Source organism: Osmia bicornis, chromosome 14 (genome assembly GCF_907164935.1).
Source record: "Osmia bicornis bicornis chromosome 14, iOsmBic2.1, whole genome shotgun sequence".
NCBI lineage: Eukaryota > Metazoa > Arthropoda > Insecta > Hymenoptera > Megachilidae > Osmia > Osmia bicornis.
The window spans coordinates 8,414,409-8,436,602 of NC_060229.1; the positions used below are offsets into that span (position 1 = coordinate 8,414,409).

Sequence of the window (22,194 nt, forward strand, 5' to 3'; positions counted from 1 at the left end):
AAATGTTCTCATATAAGGACGAAAAGTGTAGTCCCGTAAACCCCTGTTTAGGCCCATTTTTACCGGTAATGTCAACGCGCTACTATTACCCGTGTCTACCCCCTTAAGACTGGTTCAAACACGGCTAGTAATTTAGTCGAGTGACGAGTAGTTTTGTGTATGGACACTACAGTTTAGTCGATTAGTTTAGCAAAACGATTTAGTCGTGTAGATCCGTTTCATTGGATTTTTCTGGTTGAGTAGGCTTCTCCCACCACTAACTAGGCTTGCCCCACCACTAACTAGGCTTCCGAACAAACCTGTCCGGATGCATTTTTTTAGTAAAGCGATATATCTTGTACTCTCGATTTCCAAAGCTCAACTGTCCTACTCCGGACACTTTTCTATGCACTAAACGGTTGTGACGGTTTAAGGATGATTCACGCTACACCGTGCCCAAGACGGACAGTACCGGAACCGAGCCGTTGTCGCCGTCCATCGTCCGGGCATACTATGCATGCTACACCGACGCTACATCGTGCCCGAGACGGACCGTGCCGAAGCGAAAAGAGGGCGAGATCGTTTCTTTCACGAATTCTCATCGTTACGCCGCAACAGACCTGTTCGCAAGTACGTTCATGTTACACCGTGCCTGTACCGAACCGAACCGGGAACGGAGCTGCGACGGCGAAACAATATACACGGACATTTCGGTGCCGGAGCACGGCCGACATACGGCCAAAGCTCGGGCTCGACTCGGTGTGACATGAACAGATTCATATAAAACGTATATGAAGATCTTTGACCGTGTCCCGTTCGAGATACGGCTCGGACCCGGCACGGTGTAGCGGGAACCATCCTTTAGTCCCGCCGGCGGGTGCCGACTCAGTCGGTTGGCCGGGGGTCTCGAGAATGAGTAAGCTGAATTCGGGTGTGTCGTAGGTATAAGATAGGTTTATTCTTAGTGTTATATGTACAGTGTGCTTACCCTACGGCCCTAGGCTTCCTTACAGTCTAAATGTATCTAGATATATCCTTAGAACTACGCGGCTTATAATTACGGCTTATAGAGTAACGGGTGCGGCGCGGCGCGGTTCGGTCCGGCGGTCCGGTCCGGTCCGGTCACGGTGAGGAGGTAGTGGGAAGTCTGGGTTTTCGGAGTCGGATGTCGCATTTGGGGCGAACGGTCGCGATGCGCGTCTCGTTCGTCCCGACAGTGGGAAGACCGTTACTCCGGCGGACGCCCGGCAAGCGTGTGGTCCAGCCCGGCGGTCAGGAAGCCGTCTGGGGTATCCCCGACAGTGGCTGGCGGAACAGTGGTATCTTCAGTGGCGGTCGCAAACGCGTCTCGTCACTGAACAGTGCTGGAGGAGTGTAAGGTGTCCAAAAACGTGGTTGTTCTGTCTCGCTGTAGTGCATAAGTTGAATGTCGCTCGGAGAACCGATCTGGCTCTACTCGGCTCGCGCCGCGGTATATAGTCTCATGCAAGGCCGTTTGCCTCGCGGGTTCACGCTCCGCTCGGTCGCCACCTGGCGACGGTGTCGATGCTAGGCGCGAGCCGGCGGCGGTACGGTTGCGGGCCCGGAGGGGCTCGCGAGTTCGCGGCCTCTATATATATATATATCTCCTTACACGGTTTAGTAGTAAGTAGCTACTCCCCACTCGACTAAATTACTAGCCGTGTCTGAACCAGCCTTTAGAGTCACACGCCGCGACAAGTTCGACGAAACTCAGTGCACATATAACGTACGCGATTATAAAACCTATAGCAATAAAAACTACATGGCATTAACTCACTCAGTAGGAGGCGCACCCTTTTATGTAACACAGGTTGTTGTTAGCATGTCAAAAATACGCAACCAAAATTGAAACGTAAGAAGCCACGGTTTCAGAACATTTTTTAACTTCGTTATTTTTATGTTAAAGTACGATGTTCTAAGAAGCAACAAAATTTAAGAAATATCTTAAAATCTTTATTAAAGTTGCTTAAAAAGTTGTAACAAAAACTAAAACAGTTTTCTTCATTTTTACTTGGTTATAAAACCGAATAACAAAAATTAATCTTCTTTCAAAAGTAGATGCTATGAACTAATTAACAATCACAGAGAAAACAATTTGTAACAACTTTTTCAGAACAATACTCAGAATTTTCCTAAAGTACATGCTTAAAATCACCAGTTTACAAGTATTAGTCACAAGTTTTGGTTTTTTATTTCACTTCGCTTAACTTCCATAATAAATAGGAACAGTACACTCTCGACGTATCATTTTAGAACACAATTTAAAGTCTGTCTCGGTTTTTCGGTTCTATTTCCAAGATCAAACCTCATACCGCGACGCAGCTGTTTTTGAACATGAATGGGAGGTACTTGTTTGGTCATTTTTACTTTGTAAAAATATATCATTACCAAGAATAAACTTAACTTTCTTCTTTACACATATAAGCTGGTAAATTGACGATAAAAGATCTATTGCTGATGTGTGGCATCAAAAGTGCGAAGGCAAGTTGTTTAAAACAATCTCTTCTAGGCATCATAATCTCATTTCGATTTTCTTTGTTTGCTTTATGACGTATCAATGCATTGATGCCACCAACATCCAATAGAATAAAAAAAAATTACCAAAGGTCACACCTTTTTTATCCGACTTCGAAAAGGAGGAGGATACTCAATTCGATATGTATATATTTTCTTTTTTTTTTTTTTTTAATATATGTTCGCCGATTACTCCGAGACGGATGAACCAATCGGAACGAAACCCTTTGCATCTGGTAGAGTATGTCTCCCGATTGGTCCCGTTAAAAAAACATTTTATACTTTTGCATTCCGAACGCTTTTTATTGCAAAAAAACGTACTATTGCTCGGCACATGTTCACCGATTACTCCGAGACGGATGGCCCAATCGGAACGAAACGTTTTGCATCTTGTTGAGTATTTCTCCCACTTGGTCCCGTTAAAAAGACATTTTGCATTTTGTCATTGCTAACGATTTTTTGGCAAAGAACGTACTGCTTTATTTACAGTTTTCACCGATTACTCCGAGACGGATGGACCAGTCGGATCGAAAATTTTGCATCCTGTAGAGTATATTTTCCGATTGGTCCCGCAAAAAAAATTTTGTATTTTTTCATTCCTAATGACTTGTATCGCAAAAAACGTAATACTTTATTTATATCTCTCGGCGTTTATGCTGCAGGGAATGTACCGATTGCGATGAAACCTTTCACATTTATCGTTAGTAGGAGTTATGTATATCCGCGATGATCCTATTTGCAAAAATTTATGGAATTTGTTAATAACTACTGTTATAGCAAAAAATCTATTCCTTCATGTTACTCTGCAAGGAATGTATCGTTCGCGATGAAACCTTTCATATTTAGTAGGATATACATGGTGTCACGTGACTATCTCGACAGCCGAAGAGAGATGATTGCTAAGGTGATTCTAAACACCTTTTTCCGTTGCCAAAATGTTGGTTAAGGCTTGGTTCAGACTGCAGTGTCGGCTACAAAAACCGGGTCTGACGTAGGTCGCGAACGAACGGCTTGGCACCCCGTTGGCATAGCGCAATAAGAAAACTGAACTGGTAGAACATTTTTAGTCGTTGCTTAAAATGAATACGGAACCTAATCTCTTGTCGCCTGTCATAATGTAAACAAGGAAATTCTAAGGATTCTAAACAACAAATAAAAATATTTGAAGTGAAATAATTAATAAACGTTTGAATTGGAGGCTACGTTCATGATGAAAAATTTGGAAACAATTTGAATGAAACTTACCCATTCGTTTCTAAATTAATCTGCTACGCTGAAAGCAGATAATTGTCACTGGGAAACGAGGAAACACGTTCGGTAGAACAGCTGTTTTCATGATCGGGCCAGTGAACTCCCTTCATTAATTGCACTTAGGTATGAATAAGATGCGAAGTGTTTCCTCGTCGAATGTTCAGAATCGACACAGTGACCTAGTGGGAATTATTTGCTTTCAGCGTAGCAGGTTAATTTAGAAACGAATGAGTAAGTTTCATTTAAATTGTTTTCAAATTTTTCATCATTAACGTAGCCTCCAATTCAAACGTATATTGATTATTCCACTTCAAACATTTTTATTTGTTGTTTAGAATCCTTAGAATTTCCTTGTTTACATTATGACAGGCGACAAGAGATTAGGTTCCGTATTCATTTTAAGCAACGACTAAAAATGTTCTACCAGTTCAGTTTTCTTATTGTGTTATGCCAACGGGGTGCCGAGCCGTAAGTTCGCGACCTAGGTCAGGCCCGGTTTTCGTAGCTGACACTGTACTCCCTGAGCCCGCGTGCTGTACGCGCTCGGATTGATCGGTGTTTTTTGATAATAACTCGAAAACGAACCAACATTTTGGCAAAGGAAAAAGTTGTTTAGAATCACCTTAGCCATCATCCCTCTTCGACTGTCGAGGTAGTCGCGTGACCCCCTGTATATCCGCGATGATCCTACTTGCAAAGATTTATGGAATTTGTTGTTTATTAACCATTTAAATTCGATTAATTTTTTCGGTTTATGGTTATTAGCTTAGCAACAAAAACGCAAAATCACCTCACACTATCCTACAAATACTACACGTTCCTCTAAAAAGTGTGAAATAAAATAATTTCTATTTCATTTATACTAATATTCCATAGCTATTAATAATATCTACTTAATCGTTAAATAGGGTACCAAATACATTTCAAAGTTTTCGGAGGCGGCGCAAAATTAAAAACGTTTCTTCTACTAGGAAGATCCTAACTCCGGCGTCGGCAACCTATGATAAATCACCCATTTGATAATTTCAAGTAAACAATGATCGCAAAGTATAATAAGAAGCAAGCTGTAGAGGGGAATAACACACGTTATTAAAAATGTCCCTAGACCTAGTGAGCTGCGCGAGTTAAGTGTGGTCTCTCGTGAATTGCAGTATACATGTACATCAGAAGTGCTACCAATTTCTGATACAATCGTTACAATTATGAATGTTTTCTGCCGTATCTATAACGTTTTGAATTGTTTTTCTTACGACTTATTAATTACTAAGTTTGCCACACCGCAATCAAATCGTTATTGGCATCATCGTATATTCGGGTATTTTTAATTTTGCGCCGCCTCCGAAAACTGAAATGTATTTGGTATCCTATTTAACGATTATGTAGATATTATTAATAGCTATGGAATATTGGTATAAATGAAATAGAAATTATTTTATACTTTTTAGTGCATTTCGAAGTCGGATTTGTTTTTTGTTAAAAATTATTTTATACGACTTGCTACTCAAACCGAGATGTATCTACTGAAAATCGGGAAATTTGTAAACGTTATATCTTGGAAACTAATTAAAATCGAGTGTGTACATTAAAACTTAATAAATTCGTCTTGAAAAGCACTATCACATGATCTGAAAAAAAATATATAGTTCCATTTAAAAAACGAAACTTGACCGTCATATCTTTTAAACTAATAATATAAATAAATTTTCGATCACGCCAAAACATAGGCCCCATTGTACCATGCAATTTCCATATAAACAATTTTTCGTGTCATCAATAGTTACGAAATAAAACGCCTGTCACACTTTAACGCGGACACCCTGTATATTTTCAATAAAACATATATGCAGGGTGGCCCAGAAAGAGTGTAAGCTGCTTAAGGGGGTGATAGCTGGGGTGATTCTGAACAACAGTTTCCTTTGCAAAATGTTATTTAAAACTTCGTTTTTGAATTATTAAGGAAAAACACTGACCAATTTGAGCGCGCACGGCAGTGTCGACTCTGAAAGCCGGGCTTGGCCTAATCCCCGACCGACTTAGGATACGTTTATGTTGAAGCGTCGATAAACGATAAGAGCGTCGATCACAGCTGCGAAAAAATATCTCTGGTTTGTTTATTTATAGTAGAGCTCTGATAATAAGACAATTTCACATTGCTATGATCGACGCTCTTATCGTTTATCGACGCTCCAACATAAACGTACCCTTAGGCAAGTTCATTGAATGAGGCAAGTTCATTGATCCGACCTTAAAAAAACTATGAAAAAAAGGGAATGAAATAAATTAAAAATTATCAATATAATGCATATTCGGAATTCGCATAAAATTTATATAATAAATATTTGCCGTCATTTCTGATCGTATAATTTTATAAAATCATTGATGTTTTGTAATTTCTATTTTTACACCTTTTATGGGTGCACACATTTGTGTACTGTTTCATTTCTATCGCGCTGTCCTTTTTTATATCCGGCAGCAAGTAAAATCTTGGCTTGAGCTGATTCATTTTGCTGATGGTCAGAATTGTAACAGATGTGGCAACAGCGCGACAAAACTCACAAATAATGTGATTTGGCAACTATATCTTCTCATTTTCCATTTATTGTTCTGCATAATGATGTTAGATCCCGCACTGTTAAATGTTCAACTTCCCAATTATGTGTTTTTACTAATGCCTGTTTCTTTCCAACCCTTATATCGATTCGGAGAAGGCCTCGAAGGAATCTGGCCCCTTAATACACATCACTTTTAATGAAATTTAACACGTTCAGCTCGGTGTGAGTCACCGGTGGTCCACAAGCTGTGATTTTATCTGACGACATAACCCACCGGTGATCCACACTTAATTTTCACATCAGACGGCGTGAACCTCCGGTGATCAACACTGACAACGTAAATAAAAATAAGCAAACAAGTGCCGCCAAAAGAGTAAACAACTTATAACTACGCGCTAATTCATCATGCAGAATATAAAAAAGTGCGCCGGGTTAAACGTGTTAATGATCTAGTTGAAGCTAACAATAATTGTCTTGTTCTATACCAAATCATATAAAACCAGATTTAATATTATTTTGACTATGACAAAGTAATATAAGTATCTACGAATATACTGTGATAGGCAAATTTTTATTGTATATTTCCAGGTGCTCGTTTTGCATATTTTCAAAGCAAGGTTGGAATCATAACAGTTTTGCGAAATTACAAAGTTGACGTTTGTGAGAAAACCATCATTCCGTACAAACCTGACCCAAGGTCGTTCTTATTGTCGCTGAAAGGGGGAGTATACTTGAAGATTACGAGAGCATAAAATTACTAAAAATAATTTTATGTAACAATTTCACATATTTTAATTCAAACATAATTGAATGTTTTTATTTTATTAATAAAACATTATTAATTATTTGCCTATTATTATTAGATTGTAATTATTTGTTTCCGAAATACGTGGTCTGCGAGGACGGAGAGTGAATCACGCACCTTAGTAGATTAATAATAACGTTTATTTTACACTATGTACAATAATACTGCGTAATATACATAAAACGCGCGTGGACTGCGAAATTACAAGAAGCGTGGTCAATATGGCTGACTTGTTTTCAAAAACTGGTGTGGTCTGTAGCACGTGCTTACACGACAAGCGTCGAAACAAGAAGAACAAGAATCGATCATGGCGTCGATCGTGCCGGTTCCGTGTGGGGAGGGGGCCGCGTGGACAAAGTGGGCCCGAGAGGTGCTGCCGTTATCGGTAACGACGCACCAACGAAATACTTTCGTTGCCAACTTCGTGTTCTGCGACAATTTAGGGAATTTCGCCAACATTATTAGATTAGTCAGTGATAAGAAGTTGTTACTGTTGCGTGTCCGTTCGCGGTGTATAGGGATTTCTGGGGAATTAGGCGCAGGTAAGGTGATTCGCGGAGCGCGGAGGCGCTCCGCTCGCAAGGCGCGAAAATAAAACAAATAAGCTATGTTTCACAGTTGATTATGATTTTAATTTTAAGAATTTAATCACACTGTTTCAATTAGGTATGATGTTGATTTGCGGCGTGAGAACAACTTTGCAGAGTCAAGCGACAAAATCATTCTGAACGTTCTACGCTTAGCGGAGGAGATCTTCGCGCGATGTCCGTCGATGCCCCTTCCTTCGTGGATCCTGGATCCTCCCTCAGGATCATCCTTCGTCCAATGGTGGAGGAGTCCACCCCGTCTCGCGTGGGCCCCTTCTCCTGGCTGTGGTCCACACTCAGGCGCGTGGAAGTGGAGGCGCTCCGCCAAGACGCTAGAACGTTGCAGCGCACATGTGCTACGAGAAAGCGTGGGACCCAGAGAAAATAGGAAAAGACAAGACCTTGTACTTGCCAAAGGCAACTCTTGAGGAAAATTTACGAGCCTCTTAGAGTGCATGAAAAGACAGGATATCGAAAAGACTTCGTTACTTTTAAGGACCGTTCGTGACTTGGTCGAAAACAACGAATTAGCTATGGTCTATCATAAATTAGTCTTTTAGGAATTTACTAAGTGAAACTATTCCATTCTCTGGATTTCCGGCCTTCTCTCAGCTCGATCACCCATGTCGAGGGGTTTACAATTTAGGCTTTTGTTTATTTTATAATACGAGCGTACACGCAGACGGTTTAAACTCCGCTCTTAATTTATAGCCATCGATACAAAAGGTCCTCAAAGAACATTCGAGACATATCGATACAATAGTCTATTCGATAAATATTCCCATGTCAATGTCGCCATACCACTCTAGACATATTCACGTGATAACGTTTCATGTTACATTACAAAGTTTTGATATGTATAATTATTTTGTAATACACGATCACGGTCAAATTGATACAATGTGTTAATACGATGAGAGTAGATGCAAAAATTCAAATAAACCAATGTTTAATAATACTAATTATTTAAAAATGATAGCAGTGAATAGATGTATTGATATAATTTGTCCTGTAAATTTTTAGATAACATTGTTAGCTCAGAAATAATTTTGAACTGTATAGAGAATTCGCACTAGATAAAGAACTTTTCTTAAAAACACAAAAGTAATACGTAGGAAATGCGTGCGTCGGCTGTGTTTTAAACTTTCATCGGCATTTACGTCTATTCAGAATCACGTAATATAATAACTATACATATATAGGGTGTCCCAGTTTTTTCCGGCTAAACTTTACCAACATATTCTACAAGCAAAAATAAGACAAAAATGTCATATAAACTTAGACTCTTAAATGCTTCATTAAAAAGTTATAAATGAAAATTCATGTGCGTATGTATAATGATATAGGGGAGACCGGGGACAAAAGTAACATTTTTCATGTTTGGCTTTATTACCAGTGAGTGTTAAGAGTGAATTTGAAAAAAGTTATACCTACATGCAGCCCATATATTCCTTTATAAATGCACACTGGTTCAAGTTCCATGTAAGCAATATATTAGGCAGTCATGAACGTTGTCCGTAGACATGACAAGTGTTATGTCCTGGTGTCCAGGACGAAAGTAATACTACGAATAGGGACATAAGGAATTAGATGTCAATGCAACACATGTTATACAAAGTTTTATCTTTATTGCAACAATCAATATAGCCTCTAAATAAATTATACATATAATATTATAGAAACTTTGTTAATTTGTTATCAAAACTTATCCCAAAGACAACTTTTAACTTTTAACAGCTTACATGAAACACGGTTATAAAGTCTACAAACAACTTATGAAATACCATTATGGCATAGATAAGTCTTCTCACCTTCAGTAGTCTTCATGAGACCAACCCTTACATTTCATGCACTAAAACGTGTTACTTTCGTCCCCGAAACAACGTATTACTTTTGTCCCCAACCACGTTTTTGAAGTTTGAAAATTAATAATTTGGAAAGTATATCGACGGTATCTAAATCAAAGATCTGGTTAAGTTAATGCACTATTTAAAAATACATACATAGACACCTGTTTGCCTCAGAATCTCGGCATTGCCTATCGTTTATTACAAAAAACTTGAAAGGAGAAAAACTTACTTGGTGGCTATCAAATCACAAAGGTTAGGTTAACAAAAGCAGTTCAGGCGGTAACCCGGCGTCGACTGACTATAAAGGGAGGGGGTATGACTGTGCCTCCCACTATGATAGTGAAGTGATAAATCTTCCTGAGGACATTACATGTGGACTGAGGAGGGGTTGTTACTTTCATAAGGTGTTACTTTTGTTCCCGGTCTCCCCTAGATATCTACCATCACCGTGTAGGGTTCGCCAAATTGTGTGTTTCTTCGTGTCGTGTAGAAATTGGTGTTGTATATTACTTTAAGCGATTGCGTTTAGCTTTTAATCGAAATAGTGATCGGATGCGTTGATTATGTGACCGATTTCGTTGGTTACTTGGTTTGAACCGATCGATGTTCGAATTAAAGCAATTGACTGACGTCTCGACTGGTCGATGTGAGGAGTCGTTACTTTTGGCCGATTTCGTATGCCAAAGCTTAGGAATTGTGTCTGGCGAACCGGCTGATGGTCACCGTGGCACCTTGGAGTGCTGTTAAAGGCGTTGCTGATTTTCTGCGTTTTCCAATTAACGTCTTTCGAAAAATTGTGGACTCGCGCGTACTGTGCAGAGATATAATGTTACGGAGGCTAAGGAATGCGGGAACGATTGGTCAGAGGTTTCTAGTCACGCCTAATGCACACGCATTCTAGACCGTCGCGCGTTATTGGTCGAAACGCTCACACATACGAGTACTAAGCACGCCATTTGACAAAGAAGGAAAACGAGACGCTTCGAGAATAAGTGAGAGGATGCGAAGTCACCGATGTGATGAACGTTAAACCATAGGCGTAGATCTATTCGTCAAGTAGTCTTCTGTCCTGTTGAGTATCGACTGCAAACATAAAATAAGAATTTCATTATTTTTCTTAGTATGCAATTATAATTATTTTTACATAAATATGAGGTTGCTGCTTACCTATTCTGCATCTTCTGAAAGGCTACTTTCAGCAACTGTATTCGAACTCCCTCAGTTTCCAATTGTCCCATAATTTCATCTATTATATTATCTTTTCTACGATATTCTTTTTCCAATTTTTCAACCAGATCGCAACATTTTTTCCAGTTGTTTGGAGTAACTGAACTAATTGCGTCCTCGGTAAATTTCTGCAATTCCGCGCTTGTTAATGTTGCAGGATTCTTTTCTCGTAACCCCCGTTTAATTTGAGGCCAAATCAATTCGATGGGGTTTAACTTGCACATATATGTTGGTAGTCTTAACGTGGTGTGACCATGTGCTTTTATAATTTTATCTATTTTAAATATTTTATTTTGAGGTTTGTTTTTCTCTATTAGTTCGTGCAAATCATATCTTCGCATTTGGTTGTTGCAAGGGATGTTATTTTTAATTAGCCAATTCAGCATTGCCGTTTTCGTGGCATATTTTGTTGGGGGCTTATTTATTTGCACCGAATGGCAGGGTGCATTGTCCATGACAATCACGGTATTATCTGGAATGTTCGGCAGAACTTTTTCCTGGATCCACCTGTTAAAAATATTTGTATTAGGAAAAAGTATCAGAAGCAAATAGGATACCATATCAAACGTGTCATGTTAACATACCTTTCGAAATTATCCGCATTCATCTGGCCGTGGTAATCTCCACTTTCACTGCGGGCTTTGAATATTAGTTTAACACCTTCCACAAAACCTAATGCTCCACCCGCATGCACAATAATAAATCGATGCGATGAACTATTATTTTTTATTACGCCAAGCATTTCTTCGCTCTGCCAGCACTTCCCAAAGCAAAGGGTATTATCCACGCATGTTTCATCAATATAGATAATATTTCTATTTTGAGTGCGATAAAATTGTATAGCTTTTAAATATTTTCCTCTCCACGCCACAATAGCCGGTCGCTCTATCAGCACTTTCCTTATATTGTTGCTTTTTTCCACCTATATCCCATATTTTTCAATAATTTGCGGAGCGTGTGCACTTTCCAAGGAAAGTGTATCTTCTCTCGGATCGCAGCCAACAATTTCGGAGCACTGGGCACAATTTTTTTTCCGTGTAAAATTCTTCAATAATTCTTCGAATTACAACTCTGTCCTCTTCTGAAGAGTGAAATTTTGTATCTTCTCTCCTTGGTCGCTTCTTGTTGGGAGATAGTAAAAGTTAGTCCTCTGCGGATTACCCAGCTTCTTTGCGGACCCGCGATATCGAAGCTACCGATACACCCGTGTAATCCGTAATTCGCGCATTGGATTGGTGCACTGCGTGCAGATACTGCTCATCATTACATTCCTCGCCATACTTTTTAATCACACGCTGTATCACATTTCGGGCCCCGCTATGAATGGTTTGGCCTTTCTTACTAGCTTCCATGTAGTTTTTAAATATTTAATTTAATAATGGAAAGTAATAATAAAGTAATAATAAGTAAAAACTATAAAAAACACTAACGCTAACAGTATTCTACTGACACAAACACTATAAGTAAAAAAAGTAAAAAAGTGAAAAATGACCTAAAATTAAGAACAAAATACTTAAGTAAACTAATCAAAACTAAACTAAACTAAACTGTAAAACACTACACCAGTATAATAGAAAAAAAATATAAACTAAATAACTAAAAACGTTTTGGATATACTCGCTCGATGTGCACTGGTGGATTACTTTGAGCAGACTGCTGGTCAGCGGAAAAAGCACTGGTAAAACCTCGTTGCAATATTAAAAACTCTTTAATAGTGCAGGACTTATTGCTATCATAAAATTTCCAGGTATACGGTCAGTTTTTCGCGATTGAATAGAGACGTTTAATACTTCAGCACTCCTTGTTGCCAATCATCCTGACAAATCAGTCCACATGTTTAGGTTACAGCACTATCTTCAGGACCCACATAAATTTTACATCGGAAAAAATATTTTACAGACCACTACCTCTGTCACTATTTTACAACTTCACTTTCCATTTTATGGATTTTATGGGTAATTTCAAATCGTTATTAACAGACACATTCACTATATTCATCAACAATAATTTATTAACAATTATTTTTAATACAGACAATAATTTCGTATTTGTATAATTTCATCAAAAATTAATACTTAGGCGGGTTTTTAAACCAAAAGTTACGTTTAGTATGTTAGCATCAGCACGTGTGCAAGGGTTGACACGTGGCAGGGTCAATGCATTTGGGGCTTTGACCAGCTTTTCAAGCATTTCTTAGGATTCTTTAGGCTATCGATACCCCGAGCCATATGTCTGTCATCGGACTTGGGCCGGCGGTAGTTGATACTTGAGGTGCGACGAATTCTAAGAGTCGCAGATGTTTTGTTTATGGAATGGCGATAGAGAGTTCGATTGCCGATGTCCGAAGGAACGCGCGTGTGGCCGATGACCCGAAGTCATGGTGCTGCATGGCACATGTAAAGAGATAAGGGTGTTCTAGAAGGATTTGGCCACAGAGTGGGGAAGATCTTACATCTTCTGGTAGGAGCACTACGCGTCTTGAACTCTATCATTTTACTGATTTTTAACATCAGAAGTGAGATTTGACACCGCCTTGATACAATTGGGAGTGATCGGCCAGTGTATCGCCGTTAGTGCGCTCGTGACATTTGATTTGGTGAATAAAACTTTGAGTGTGCTTTACGATGCCAGAAGATGCATCATCGTTTGCGCTTGACGAACTTGTTCGTCAGGTATTAACAAAAATTGGGGAAAGTGTCGCGACGTGATCCGCGACCCCAACGAATCCATCTACCTCTTCGCAGACAGGTGTTATCCCTGAGTTTAGCGGCAGTGATATTGGTGAGGACGCTAACAGTTGGTGTAAAGTGGTGGAAGACATCACAAAAAACTGTTCAATTCAGGTGCGACTGAACTTGGCGACGCATGCGTTGAAAGGGACCGCAAAGTCGTGGTATCAGGATTGGAAAGGACAACCCTGTACGTGGAAGAAATTCCGTGACGACTTATGTTCGGAATTCGTGACAAGAAAGAACTTGCATGAAAGATTATCCCACGCGGTAACATATTCGAGTGATTCCGCGAAGGCGTATGCCGAATATGCGCGTACTAAATTATTGTATTTGGAGCAGACTCGGGTTGCCTTTCAGACGGAAGAGTTGATCGAACTTGTCATAGGGGCCGCTGTTAACCAAAACATACGGCAATCATTATTGAACGGTCAATATAAAACGACGGCCGAGTTAATAGTGGGTTTAGCCCAATATGTGAAGCCCGCTGCTGAAAAGGAAATTACGGAGGAAAGACGCAAAGAGCCTTCCACCAAGCAACGCCTGTCCAGGAAGCGATGTTAGTCTGCGACGTGGTGGGGCACCTGCAGGTCAACTGCCCGAAGAAACGGAAGCCGGAACAGACGGAAAGCCTTGGAAAACGACAGGCGTGTATCTTTTGTTCAAAGAAGGGGCACGAAGAGTCCAATTGCTGGGCAAAGCAGCGTGCTCAATCGCAGCAAGGGCAAGGACGTAAAAGGGCCGAGGCAAATACGTGTAGATCGTAGATTGTGTCACGTCTCCCGTTTTGATACAGGGAGTGTTGGTGCGGTCACTGTTGGACTCAGGTGCAGATGGACTAGTGTAGAACTGATTAAAGAAGATGTAGCAGTGCGTGCGAATTGCAAGGTTGTGCCGTACACTACTATGGTGCGAGGATTCGGAAATTCGAGCGTTACAACACTGGGACGCACCACGGTGATCATGGAGGCGGAGGATGTAGCTGTGGAACTGGACGTCTTGGTAGTGGCGGATGACGACTTGGCCTACGATGCTATCGTTGGCAAAAACGTTCTGGAAGCTGGAAACTTGCGGATGGTGACTGTCTACGCGTGTATGTACAGAAAGGAAAGTAGAGTAAGGTCGATAGAATAAATCCACGTTGTAACACCGTCACAGTTCACACGATCGATTTTTATTACAAAGCACTTAAATTATGCTATAAACATATGAATATTATTACCGAATGTATAAGTATGCAAACGGTTGTATAACGGATTAACGCAATTGTGAGAAAATAGACTTCCCGCCATTTTTGGTATCTAGGGAATTTTTGCACAGCCTCGCGTCGTGTGCGCGATGTGCGCGATGTGCGCGTTGTATGCGAAGTAAGTGCCAAGAGACAGAGAGAGATAGACAAGTTTTTTCGTTCGCACTCTATTCGCACACGCAATAAAGTCTCTTCTTATATCATTGATTAAGTATAGAAGCAAGTGTTTTAACATCGTCTTCTCCCCGCGAAAGTCTTACCACCAAGCCTTACTTCATTTTAAACATCTGGCGACCGTGACAGGACGACGGTGGTAAGTTGAAGACTAATTGAAAATTGTGCCTCGTGTCGATCTAACCTAGAAGATGGAGACGGCGAAGAAACAGAGGGCTGTGCAACGAACGCTTTTTACTAAGAATTTGAATAACTTTTCGGCTAAATGTAGTAATTCGACTAGTACGACTATTTCTCTGGAAGAACGGCAAGTTGCTTTGCAAATGCTTGAATCGAGAATGCAAGAGCTTGAGCTTGCTAATACGAAATACGTCGATCTATTATCAGAAACAGACGCCGACGAAAAGGTTATTGAAACGGAGATGGAGGCTCACGACACGTACAAGCAAAAATTTTTGGAATCAAAGTTGGGTTTCTTGAGCCACATTAATACAAACACTCGACAAGATACAGATTCTAACCAAACAACAGTTCAAAGTGAAAAACCGTTTAAACGGCCATTTTTGAAAGTCACGAAATACAGTGGTAGCGTGAATAGATGGTTGCAGTTCTGGTCGCATTTCCGGAAAATACACGAAGACACGTCTGTTTCCAAGGAAGACAAGCTAGAATATTTGAAACAGATGATGGAAGAAGGTTCGAAAGCGGAAAATATAGTGAACGGGTTTCCGACAATGGCCGAAAATTACGACAAAGCCTTTGAGAGTCTCAAAAATCGTTTCGGTCGAGACGATTTACTCATCGAGTTTTATACGCGAGAGCTACTTTCGCTCGCGCTTCAAAATGCGACTAACAAGGGAAAATATGTGAATGTTTCAACGATTTACGACAAGATATCGGCACACATCCGTGCCCTTGAGACGCTTGGCGTAAAAACAAATAATTGCGCGACCATGCTCTATCCACTGGTCGAATCGTCGCTACCAGAGGAGATTCTTAGAACGTGGCAGCGCTCGCCGCTGAGTTCTGGGATAGACAACGGAGGAGTGGAAAGCGGCGAAGTTCCGGATCGTCTAACGCGACTTCTCCAGTTCCTGAAAGCAGAGATCAGTAATGAAGAGAGAATTAACATGGCGATCAACGGCTTTACATCCCAAGTTCCTGTGGAGAAGAAAAATAAGGACAAGAGTAAGGAGAAGGTCAATTCACCGGTGGAGCAGCCGAGTGCCAGCGCATTGTTTTCGGTAACGACCACGAAAACGCGAGTTGTGAACGAGCTAAAAAATTATCGTATGATGAACGAAAAGATTTGGTTAAAGAAATGAAATGCTGTTTTAAATGTTTGAAACCGAATCATCCAGCGAAGCTTTGTAAAGTTAAAATATCTTGCGCGTGGTGTAACGGTCGTCATTTGATACTAACGTGTTCGGGCTTGCGTCGTTCTGCGGACAGCGCGAGTACGGGTAAAAGTGAATCATCGGACAAAAAAGAAAACGTAGAACAGAATCTCGCGAGTTTCGTTGATATGCCTGATGTAATTTTGCAAACGTTACGCGTCGTTTTATATTCCGACTCGAAATAAAGGGTAGTACGCGTGGTTATCGACCAAGGTTCTCATAGGTCTTATATTCGTCCGGATATGGCGAGGTTCATGAAATACGAACCTCTTGGTAAACGGGCGGTATCTCACGCACTTTTCGGTGGTATAAATTCGGAATCCAAGGAACATGAGGTCTATTTGGCTCGCATGAAAAGTTTGGATGGTAAATATGCGTGTAATTTCCAAGTAATGAATGAAATTACTATTTGTACGGATATTCCGAAAATTAGAAAAGCTCCTTGGATTGATGAGTTGAAACGTAACAATATTTCTCTCACTGACTTAGAAAATAATACTGATGATTCTAATAGAACTATCGACCTTTTGATAGGCGCAGACGTGGCAGGTAAACTTTTTACAGGGAAAAAGCACGATTTGCCCAACGATCTGTCGGCATTTGAGACAAGATTAGGCTGAGTGATTATGGGTAAAAGACCGGTAAAAGATCGGGAAGACGGCACATTGACCGAGTTATCAATGTTCGTAAACGAAGCGAATATTTCAGACCTGTGGAAATTGGATGTTATAGGTATAAGAGATCCAATCGAAAAGGCTGATCAAATTATAAACGCGCGTAGGGTGAAAGAAAATTTTTTGCGCACAGTCTCTTTAAACAGAAACGGACGTTATACGGTTGATTTGCCCTGGATCGAAGACCACGCACCGCTTGCGTGTAACTTTGAACTAGCAAAAATTAGATTGAGTAGTACAGTCAAAAAGTTAAATAAAGATGGTCTCTTTAATGAATATGATAAAATATTTTTGGAGTGGCTTGATCAGGGCATAGTTTAACGTGTACCAGACGACGAGGTGAGGAATCCAGCTTACTATCTGCCTCACCGTCATGTTGTGAAGCCTGAAAGCACTACTCCGGTACGGCCAGTATTTGACGCCTCCGCGAGCGAAAAGGGTTATCCCTCTCTAAATCAGTGCCTTGAGAAGGGACCAAACCTAATTGAATTAATTCCCGCGACATTGTTAAGATTTCGAGAAAATGAGATAGCCGTGATTGCGGATATTCGTAAGGCTTTTCTTCAGATTGAAGTTAACCCGAGAGATCGCGACTATTTACGGTTCTTATGGTTTCCAGAAGGAAAACTTATAGTTTTACGACATAGGCGCGTAGTATTCGGCCTTACGAGTAGTCCTTTCTTATTAGGAGCAGTTCTAGAATATCATTTCACAGAAACTGTAAAAATGCAAAAACAAGATTTACTGTCCAAGGACATTATTGATAAATTGGCAAAATCTTTTTACGTGGACAACTGCGTTACGAGTGTCAGATCACGAGCGGAATTAAATTCTTTTATTGAACAGGCAAAACTAATAATGGCCAAAGGTAGTTTCGAATTGCGAGGGTGGGAGTATAGCCACGATTCTTCGGAGAAAGAGACAACGCGGGTTCTCGGGATTTTGTTTAATAAGACTCGCGATACAATATCGATTAACTCTACGGCGATTAATGACGATATTAAAGAAATAACAAAACGCACGATTCTCTCAGTCGCACATAAGATATTCGATCCAATCGGGTTCACGGCACCGGTCATGATAATTCCCAGGCTGATATTGAAAAAACTATGGAAATCGGGATACGATTGGGATACACCAGTAAACGAAGAGACGCGCAAAGAATTTCTGAGTTGGTACAAGCAGTTGCCCTATTTAAGCCAAATCGAGATACCGAGAAGTTTCGGTTCAGACGTGCTTTCCTTGCACACCTTCTGTGATGCAAGTCAGATGGCATATGCAGCGGTATCATTTTTGCGGGTAGAGAACGAGAACCACGTGGTATTGCATTTACTTGCTGCGAAAACGCGAATCGCACCAGATAACGCGAGCATTCCGCGTCTCGAACTTTTGGCCGCTTGCATAGGTAGCCGTCAAACTGAGGACATTTTGCAGGCTCTCAGCTGTAAAGATATACCCGTTTTCTGTTGGTCGGACTCGACTACCGTTTTGACCTGGATAAATCGAGATAGTCAGTGGGTGTATTTGTCTGGAACCGCGTACGCGAAATCCGTCGTATGTCGGAATCGTGGACATGGAAGTATGTACCTGACCCCCTGAACCCGGCTGATCTTCCGTCGCGCGGGTGTCAAGCTAAACAGCTGTACGATTCGCGTTGGTGGGAGGGGCCAAATTGGCTGCGTGAGGATCGGCAGGACTGGCCGAGTTCAAAAGACGAAATTGACGAAAGCGAGGTAGATAGTGAGTTGAAAAAGTCAGCTGAGATCACAATGCTCAATGTTAAACACGTAGATATAAGCTTAGTAAACAAGTTTTCATCGTACAATAGATTTATAAGGTTTTTGTGTGTCATGCTTAGATTTAAGAAATTCTTGAAGAAACAGGCTATAGGAAGTAAGTATTTGACATATAAAGAGATTTACGAAACAGAAGTTAAATTATTAAAATGTTTACAAGAAGAAATGTTTTTGCCAAAGAACGATCCAAAGCTGTCAGCGATTAAAGTTTTCAAGCATACTGATGGTTTATTACGATTAAAAACGAGAATAATACAACGAAGCGATAGTTTCTCCTTTTTGTGTCCAATATTATTAGACAGCAAGCACAAAGTTGTAGAATTATTAATACGTGAGACGCATGAGAGCATGAGCCATGCTGGGGTACAATCAGTAATGTGCCAATTGAGAGAGAAATATTGGATACTACAAATGCGCAGAACGGTGCGAGAGATCATTGCAAAGTGCGTTATTTGCAAGCGACAATGTACTAAACCGTTGAAGGTAGATCCGGCCCCTTTGCCGCTAAATCGAGTAAAGGATGCTGCTGCATTTGAGGTTACAGGAATAGATTTCGCAGGGCCACTGTACCTGCGCGGGCAGCAGAAGGCCTGGATCTGCTTATTTACCTGCGCGGTATATCGCGCAGTACATTTGGAACTCGTGACCTCCATGTCAACGGCAGCGTTTTTGGGTGCACTAGATAATTTTATTGGTCGTCGCGTTCGACCATCTGTCATTTAGAGCGATAATGGCACGAACTTTGTTGGAGCCAACAATATTTTCGATAAGTTAAACTGGAATGCAATCGCTAAGACTAGCTCGGCTAAACGAATAAATTGGATTTTTAATCCACCAACAGCAGCGTGGTGGGGAGGTTGGTGGGAGCGTCTAATAGGTATGGTAAAGGTTATTTTACGTAAAGTCCTCAGAAAAGCCTGTCTAACTTACGATCAAATGTACACCGTTTTAGTTAATTGCGAGCGTACGATCAATTCGCGTCCCTTGACATACGTGTCGGAGTCACCGGATGACTTGAAACCTCTCACCCCGGCCATGTTTTTCAACGATATAGGAGAATCCGAGTGTCCGGATATCGATATTTTTAGAACGACAGATCTCAATAAGGCTATCCGACGTAGGCAGGAAGTAATGGAGCACTTGCGGGAACGTTTCCGCAGGGAATATCTTAGCCAACTAGTTTTTAAGAGCGCCACCAAAGAATCACGTGCAATAAAAGTAGGTGATATTGTTATAATAGGTGACGACAATCGGAAACGCATCCATTGGCCCTTAGCCAAAGTCGAGAAATTAATTGAAGGGCGTGACGGTATAGCGCGAGTTGCGATTTTGAAGACGAAGGATGGCAATTTAAAAAGACCACTGCAGCGCATTTATCCGCTAGAAATTGAAAGCGCATCTGTAAATGGAAATGTTATGCAGGAAATAGTGACCGAGCAAACTATTTCCAATGATGAAAAGTGCGAACCTAAAGTTAGCTGTGATGCGGAAAAGATTGTACAAACTCGATTTGGGCGTATTGTCAAGAAACCTGATTATTATGTACGTATAAGTTGTAATTGTTCTAATAGTATATATTCTACGAAAGCGTGTGGAGTTCAGAACTCCAGGTGGGAGGATGTGAGAAAATAGACTTCCCGCCATTTTTGGTATCTAGGGAATTTTTGCACAGCCTCGCGTCGTGTGCGCGATGTGCGCGTTGTATGCGAAGTAAGCGCCAAGAGACAGAGAGAGATAGACAAGTTTTTTCGTTCGCACTGTATTCGCACACGCAATAAAGTCTCTTCTTATATCATTGATTAAGTATAGAAGCAAGTGTTTTAACATCGCCTTCTCCCCGCGAAAGTCTTACCACCAAGCCTTACTTCATTTTAAACACAATGATTAAACGCTATGTACGGTATACGATTACGAGTTCTTTGTTTAATATACTCCTTGTAGCAATTACTGAATAACGAATGACGAATGACGACTAACGAATAACGTCTGCCCCCGCACACCTCTATATATAAGTGTCGCGAACCCGCCGACGTCACCGTGCGCCGGCAAGAAAGGGGGAAGCTGGCAGTTAGACGTCGAGAGTTCAAAAGTTCGGTGATCTACCGCAACATTCCTGCCCCCCTTGCCGACGGGGCGTACCGGAGGCAACTCGAACTAGTTGGCACGCGTAGCCGGGCCGACAGTTGATTGCGTAATGTCGGCGTCCGGAACGTCAATTGGAAGTAGACACAATTTAGTGACTGGACGAGTGAGTGTCGAGTGTGCGGTTCGTAGCGTAACGACGCGAGTGAGATTGTCGCGTCGCGGGTGCAGCTGAGTTACACGTGCGAGCGGCCATTTGGATGGAGGCGCGCGATCGTCTTTTATCAGCAACAGAGAGCCGACCTTGATGCCGTCGTGCCGGACAAGCCATTTGGTGGCTGATTGTATAGAAGAGAGGTATTCGCGAGACTATCGCATCCAAAGGTGATCTACGAATTGCTTCAACAATTGCCAACGCGAGAGGCGAGAAGTGGGAACGTCCGAGAGGTCCGGCTCAGGTACAGTTGTCAACGCGGCTCCGGTCAAGAAGTGACCAGGAGTGAGAGCCCCGATATCGGACGGATCATCTGTTAACGGACATAACGGTCGTGAATTCAGCACCGCCTCGATTTGCGAGAGGAGAGTCGAGAATTCCTCAAAAGTAAGTGCAGTGTTCCCGATCACGTGACGCAGATGGAATTTTACCGACTTTACGGCGGCTTCCCACTTGCCGCCGAAGTGAGGTGCCGAGGGGGGGTTGAATTTCCATTCCGTGCCGTCGTTAGCCAGCGAGTTCGCGACCTTTTTCCACAGACTACGCAGTTCCCTATCGGCGCCGACTAGGTTCGTTCCGCAATCGCTAGTGATGGTGGCCGGTATTCCGCGACGGCCGCTGAATCGCTTGTACGCTGCGATGAACGCTTCCGCGGAATAATCGGAAACCAGCTCAAGATGGATCGCGCCGGTGGAAAACCAGATAAACACCGCAATGTATCCCTTAAAGATTTTACCTCCTCGACCGCGGATAGTTTTTACGCTGAAAGGTCCGGCGTAGTCTACACCGGAATGCAAGAACGCTCGGGAGGGGGTAACGCGACGCGCGGGAAGCTGTCCCATTAACTGTGCCGCCGTATGCGCTCGCTGCCGTGTACAAATTGTGCATCTGTATATAAACATGCGGATCGGGGACCGACCTCCGAGAATCCAGTATGTTTGTCGGATGGTTGCTAGTGTGAGCTGAGGGCAAGCGTGTAACGCAAATTTATGGGCGTGGTCGATAACGAGCGACGTAAATGTAGACGAGCGCGGTAGAATTAACGGATGCTTTTGATCGGGATGGAGTGCCGCATTACGTAGCCGTCCGCCGA

General features: G+C 41.6%; 4 protein-coding genes across 5 annotated transcripts in view; 2 read left to right on the forward strand and 2 right to left on the reverse strand.

Moving 5' to 3' along the window:
• Positions 1–7,104, forward strand: part of LOC114881645 (cytochrome P450 6A1-like) — a 113,153-nt gene extending 106,049 nt beyond the window's left edge. For both annotated transcript variants that reach the window (XM_046288637.1, XM_046288638.1), the window contains exon 6: positions 6,906–7,104. In XM_046288637.1, the coding sequence (XP_046144593.1) occupies positions 6,906–7,069 (164 nt within the window). In that variant the 3' untranslated portion in view covers positions 7,070–7,104. The remainder of the gene's footprint in view (positions 1–6,905) is intronic.
• A 3,507-nt stretch (positions 7,105–10,611) lies between these two features.
• LOC123988481 lies at positions 10,612–11,393 on the reverse strand. Its single transcript, XM_046288729.1, has 3 exons — positions 11,371–11,393; positions 10,727–11,293; positions 10,612–10,642 (listed from the first exon to the last, which is right to left on the reverse strand). The coding sequence occupies exons 1-3, from the start codon at positions 11,391–11,393 to the stop codon at positions 10,612–10,614; spliced, it is 621 nt and encodes a 206-aa protein (XP_046144685.1).
• Positions 11,394–15,129: 3,736 nt separating this feature from the next.
• On the forward strand, positions 15,130–16,263 carry LOC114881250. The gene has a single exon (XM_029197973.2). It carries the CDS (start codon positions 15,130–15,132, stop codon positions 16,261–16,263), a length of 1,134 nt encoding a protein of 377 aa, XP_029053806.2.
• Positions 16,264–21,256: 4,993 nt separating this feature from the next.
• Positions 21,257–21,943, reverse strand: LOC114881213. The gene has a single exon (XM_029197920.1). The coding sequence runs from the start codon at positions 21,941–21,943 to the stop codon at positions 21,257–21,259; it is 687 nt and encodes a 228-aa protein (XP_029053753.1).
• Between the last annotated feature and the right edge of the window lie 251 nt (positions 21,944–22,194).

What these genes read in the sequence shown, in the direction of transcription:
- LOC114881250 (XM_029197973.2), top strand. Translation starts at nt 15,130, where the DNA reads ATGGAGACGGCGAAGAAACAGAGGGCTGTGCAACGAACGCTTTTTACT.
- LOC114881213 (XM_029197920.1), bottom strand. Translation starts at nt 21,943, where the DNA reads ATGGGACAGCTTCCCGCGCGTCGCGTTACCCCCTCCCGAGCGTTCTTG.
- LOC123988481 (XM_046288729.1), bottom strand. Translation starts at nt 11,393, where the DNA reads ATGAATGCGGATAATTTCGAAAG. An exon ending in AATGCGGATAATTTCGAAAG is followed by an intron (nt 11,294 to 11,370) that starts GTATGTTAACAT and finishes TATTTTTAACAG; the next exon opens with GTGGATCCAGGAAAAAGTTC. An exon ending in TTTCAGAAGATGCAGAATAG is followed by an intron (nt 10,643 to 10,726) that starts GTAAGCAGCAAC and finishes TTATGTTTGCAG; the next exon opens with TCGATACTCAACAGGACAGA.